Source organism: Anopheles cruzii, chromosome 3 (assembly GCF_943734635.1).
Source record: "Anopheles cruzii chromosome 3, idAnoCruzAS_RS32_06, whole genome shotgun sequence".
Taxonomy (NCBI): Eukaryota; Metazoa; Arthropoda; class Insecta; order Diptera; family Culicidae; genus Anopheles; species Anopheles cruzii.
The window spans coordinates 50,211,981-50,217,853 of NC_069145.1; the positions used below are offsets into that span (position 1 = coordinate 50,211,981).

General features: G+C 39.1%; 1 protein-coding gene across 2 annotated transcripts; it reads left to right on the plus strand.

The window, feature by feature from the left end:
- The first annotated feature begins 1,912 nt into the window (after window positions 1-1,912).
- On the plus strand, window positions 1,913-3,928 carry LOC128271844 (YY1-associated factor 2). Of its 2 annotated transcripts, none has more exons than XM_053009506.1 (3): window positions 1,913-2,118; window positions 2,213-2,466; window positions 2,571-3,928. In XM_053009506.1, exons 2-3 carry the CDS (start codon window positions 2,328-2,330, stop codon window positions 2,903-2,905), a joined length of 474 nt encoding a protein of 157 aa, XP_052865466.1. In that variant the 5' UTR covers window positions 1,913-2,118; window positions 2,213-2,327; the 3' UTR covers window positions 2,906-3,928. The 2 variants fall into 2 exon arrangements, with proteins under 2 accessions (XP_052865466.1, XP_052865467.1); XM_053009507.1 differs by having other exon boundaries at window positions 2,586-3,928.
- The last annotated feature ends 1,945 nt before the right edge of the window (window positions 3,929-5,873 follow it).

The following is a 5,873-nucleotide window of genomic DNA, read 5'->3' on the forward strand; positions in this document are numbered from 1 at the left end:
CCCGGTTCGACGACGCTCGAGAACAAATGCAGCGTAGGGCCGGAGATGGGCTCACCGTGGAGACCATCGTCCAACGCATGTGTGCGAACGAGGAAGCGTTCGGATGGAGAACCAAGTGAGGGGTTCAGTGGGTAGGACCTCGGCAGCGAGGGTGAGTGCGTAAATGCATTCCCCTACTTGCAAAAATAAAAACAATTCTTTCTTGATCTCGCTTTTTCATCACTCAGGAAATTTTGTAATGCGCGAAAAAGGTGTCAATCGCTTAGTGCAAGGTCCGGACTATACGCTAGATGCATTAAAACTTCCCTACCAAGCAGCCTTATATTAGGTTGGCTAAAAAGAAATCGACGTTTTTTGGGTGAATTTCAAAACTATATTTAACAGGTTTCCAATGGTCCGATTTACGTCAAATATGTACCGTTTTGTTGGAAAATCTGTTGTCTTTTCAAAGATAGACTTATCATGCCTCTTTTGTAAAAGACTTAGTCGTTATTGGTGAAAAACTGGAGCAATCCATTTTCACAATCCTTTTTTGATCTCAGTTTTTCATCACTCAGGAAATTTTTTAATGCGCAAGAAAGGTGTCAATCGCTTAGTGCAAGGTCCGGACTATACGGTGGATGCATTAAAATATCCCTAACAAACTCCCGGACTTTCTGGTGAGTCTCTAAAGACGTGCGTGACATTTCGTTTTCCTAAAGGAACACAAACACCTCTTCTGTTGGCCGATTCTGGTCGTTTCTGGTCAATTGCTAGCTTCGAACGGTGCAGTAATTGACAGTAGAGATCTGGATTTAGTGTTTGGCTGCACGGGAGCAACTCATAATGAACGATTCCTTTCGAGTCCCACCATATACCCAGTAGAACCTCCCTGGCCGTGAGTCTTGGTTTGACCATCGGTTAAGATGCTTCACCGCGCTTAGACCATGATTATTTTCACACAGTATTGTCGTATGTATCCCATTTCTCATCCCCAGTACCTATTCGTTTAAGAAATGGTTCGTTTTCATTCCGTTTAGCCAAAACTTCGCCGATGGAAATTCGAGCCATCATGTTTTTCGGTGTAGATAGGGTGGCGCCCAAACATCGAACTTCTTTGTGAATCCAGCTTTGCGCAAATGGCTTTAAGCTGTTCGATGATTGATCTTTAGCTCCTGGCCGATGTTCTGACCACTAACATGCCGATCTACTTTGATTATTTCTGTGATTTTATCGACATTTTCGATGACGTGTCTGCCTAGGCTTTAACATAAAAAATAACTGAAACGTGTCAACGAAACCAAAATTCACCCAGCTAGCTGTTAGAGTATCGGCACCATGAACACCATGCGAAATTTCAGTGATCTAGCTTGAGTTTTCGCCTTTATCGGACAAAAAATGTAAAATGCACCGAATTTTCTCTGCGTTGACCTCCATTGTTAACACCCTGTAACTCACAAACCAATAGAACAAACAAAAAACAATGAATGCATTTTTTAAAGTGTAAGGAATCAGCTTTAAAACGAGCCTAAACTTGAAACTGTACGATCGATACTTCACGAGATATCGATCACTAAAGGCATCTATCGTGAAAAACGTCGATTTCTTTTTAGCCAACCTGATATTATATAATATTATATTACATTATTAAATATTATTGTTAAAATGATAAACAACGATTCAATCATTTGATGCCCACGTGAGATCGGGCGAGCGAGAAAAAGAGAATTCAATTGAGATTCAAAATGCCGAAGAAAAAAGTACGCAGCAGAAAGAAAGTAAATCAGTAATGGAGTTTTCACCAGGAGCACAATATGTGAGTGAATTGTAGGAGAATTTTCATAGGGCGAACGTGACAGGACAGTTGTCAGAAGAGACCGAAGACGAAAGAAGACGGCGAAAAAAAAAAGAAAAAAGAGTGAAAATACGGCAAACTATCCGCTCGAATCCGCTTCTATTACAATATAATATTATATATATGAATATATTATATTATTTATTATATAAAATATAAAATATGGTTCTTTCTGCTTTTCTGCTCGTACGTACGCCAAACCCTAATAATACCGTGTAATACATGCATTCGGTGAAAAGCTCTGTTGTTAAGCAAACAATAAAGATAACTGAACAAAAAGAAAGGTAAGAAATGTATTTTCCTGCAAGGATACGATATTTAAATGTGTCTAAACATTAATACAAAGGTTCTTTCTTTTGTTTGATTTTATGATTGTAGAACTTGACAGACGCTGTAGTTGCAGTAAGCCGAAACTTAATATCGCATTAAAAGGTGAAAAAAGCACACCTCTAGAGTAATGTTCTAAACATCGGAGAGTGTATGTTTCATAGCAATGGATAAAAGCAAATCTCCAGTACGTCGCGCAAAACGTCAATCAAAAGTAGTGGAAGAAAATTTCTGGGACTGCAGCGTTTGCACCTACCGGAACACAGCCGAAGCATTCAAGTGTTTGATGTGCGACGTTCGAAAAGGTACTCTAGAAATCGTCAAACTGGAGACATGCTTTTTGTTTCAAGCAGCATCAACCCTTTATGTTCGCATTCAACAAAGCGAAACGCATTATAGTTAATTTCAGTGTACTCTGTTCCAGGAACATCGACAAGAAAGCCCCGGCTTAATTCAGCACTTGTGGCTCAACAGGCCGCTACACAAGTATTTCCAAGTGTGTCTGGGCAGACGGCAGGATCAGTTGTAAAGTCGCCGGCCAACATGAAAGCATCACGCAATAAGAACAAACGTTCGAAGCATCCACCGCGGTTAAAAAATATCGACCGTACTAGTGGCCAAACTCGTGAAGTAACTGTTAATTCTGTAACTGTTGTAATTACCGAATACAAGCCAAAACCTCCGACCGTTAGTCGGAATGAGTCAAGTGAAAGTTTTAGCGAAAGCAATGACTCTAGAAGCTAAAGTGTTTCACGACTAGTTGAAGAACTATTATGACTGTCGGAAATGATAAAATACAACCCAACTAATGAATCGCCATCAGTTGTATATTAGACGATTGATTAAGGGAACCAAACTAAAGGTAATTTAAAGAAATATCAACAGTAGGTTCGTTCATCAGTTTCGAAATGAGAAAAATCCAATGACGGTTTTACATGTATGCCCTTTAAAGGCTATACTTAGTTACTTTTGTACGTAATTCTGATATGTTTCGACTGATATTCAACTGTTTCAAAATCTTGAAAGACGTGTAAAATTGTTATTGTAATTATAAAATTTTCATTTAACGTTTAATTGTATGATTTACTTCAACGATTATTGATGTTCTCATACTGTTTTGGAGATAAGGTGTTTCTTACACATTGCGTTAGAAAGGTTTATTTAAAATTAATCTTCACTTATATCACTAATTATTATTATTATTGCCAGTTAATAATAATAACGTCGAGCAAACTGCAGCAGATACATGTTCTTTGTTGTTTCCAGTCCTCGATTTGATTGGGTGAAGTGGTTGCCGAGACCCCCACAGTCCTGTAATCTTAGTCATATTGACCATTTGTCCAATGGGTTGAAGAGCCTGTATACCCATCCTAGGATATTCGGATAATATGTTACCGCTCTGTACGGCGTGGTCGAGTGTAGGAGCAGTAAGGGAGGAAACCCATAGCATTTTTCGGAAGCCGTTGGTTCCCACCCGTTTACTAATAATGCAACACAAATAGCGATAAAACCAAGTTGTAACTGCCTATCGATTGTTAACATCTACATTGTTTATAGTCTTGTCCGCTAATGTGATTTTTATATACACTGAAGATTATTGTATTTCAGTTTGTGCTATTATTGCTTTATTTGACGTAAATACCTCAAATACCATTTGGAGGTGGCCTGACTTATCGGGAAAAACTTATATACATTCGTTTTTTACATTTTATTATGAAACTATGTATTGAATCATTTTAACTTACAAGTACATTGGAAGCTGCAAACTGCCATGTTTCCATTAACTATTATGATAAACTTGAAACAAACGATAGACGAAAATCATATATAAATAAATGAATGATGATATTCAGTTGTAGTCATTTTATGCATCACATTTTTCTTCGATACGATGTCTTGTGTCTACTCTATAGCAACAGGTATGAGCAGAAAATTAAATCAGATAAAAAAATTTAAAAAAAATTTTAAATTTTAGAGCGACCACCGAGAGCTTCATTACACTTTGCTCTTTGCTACCATCGGCTTGGAACAACTATGTAACAACCTCGACTTGATTTCCGATGGCAGTTTTTCAACACGATAATGAATAACAGTCATGAGCAGAAATAATAATCTAGGCCTCTCTTCCAAACAGTGTTAGTTCGTTATGCGACCTCTGCATGGATAGAGGTACTATTGTGACATTAGTAGGAAGGATTGCAGAGAAACTTTTTCTCCGTAAATAAAACGCCGTACTCTTGTTTTTTGCTTTGAGTTCCTAGGCTCATGAGCATTTGGTGCAGAGAACTGTTAAAGTAGCTGAAGTTAATCACCACGAGACGGTCACCGTTTATATTCGTTGAATATAATTTAACAAAATAACATTTATTTTTAGAGTTCCCGTTTGAATGATATCCTTATTCTACTACTTGTATTCGTGCTGGGACTGGGATTAGCTCACCTAATAGCAATCATTCCAGACTTCATAGAAGAAAGAGACTGAAAAAACCTCAATTAAAGTGGAGAAAGAACGAAGGAGGGAGAAAGAAGGAAAAGAAATATGGAAATATTTATTTCCTTAGTGCTGAATTGTTTCTACCTTTCCGATAGTAAGGATCATTGATAATAGATTAGCGCGTTTCTCGCACATGAAAGAACAACGAGCTATGGTTTATTGATTTATTATACGTCATTTCTTTGTATGTGCATCAGAGAACGAGTTCAGGCGTATGTTTGAACGTGCATACGACGGATATTTACGCTACGGAGCGCCATATAATGAATTGCGATGTTAACGTTGATAAAACTTGTTACACCGATTGCAAAACAATTTCTCAACACTACACTAGCACTCTCGTAGTGACTCTAGCAAAGGGACGAACGATGTGTATCGCTTCATATCCACTACACAAAGTTTAGCAATCATGTGGTCCGCACGATATTGTTGTATTGTTTCGCTGAGTGTAGTTTTGGATGTTGTAGCAAAAAGGTCAATTCCAAAGGTACGTCGCTTTGCTCATGGACGAACGTTGCCGTTTGTTCATGTAAAGGTTGTCCCAAGACAACCAGGCCCAAGTTGCCTACTGAGGTAGACTTGAATTCAACTATTGTGCCAGTCGCCGTCAAAAACCAACAATTGGCGTCGGTTAGTGAAATTGAGTCGCTTATGAGTTCGAACTTCGGCCTGATGAGGACCCTACCGCCGTTGTGCGTAGGTGTAGTAATTTGGTTGGCTGATTTGCTGGCGGGGGAACAACGTCCACATTCCCTGAGCATTAGGGCCGTTCCTGCTTGCTTCAAAGCCCGTACGCCGTGGGCTGTGTCTTCGTTGGCCCTGATGGTGCTCAGCGCCGATTCGCATTTATTGGTCGAAATAATCGCCAACGACCTAAAATCACGAACCTCGTCCACGTAATAATGGAGCAAGGAACGAACCTTACTCTTTGGTAGTAGCGTTCGACGAAGTTTTTAAACAACTTTTCCGCATAGCCATGCAAAGTGCTGTATCTTTTGCCCACAACATCCATGAAATACGCCCACATTGATGGTGGCCACATTTAGATGTGCTTCGTGAATGTTTTGTCTTCCCTTTCGACTGAAAACCGTATTTTGCATAGTCTGTGATGCAACAAACGTAGGGCATTTTCAGGCATTTTCTTCAGGTCTTATAAAAGTTTTTAGCTGCTCCTAAATGGAGCACATGCCGATCGTCTGCAATACTGACATCCTTAAT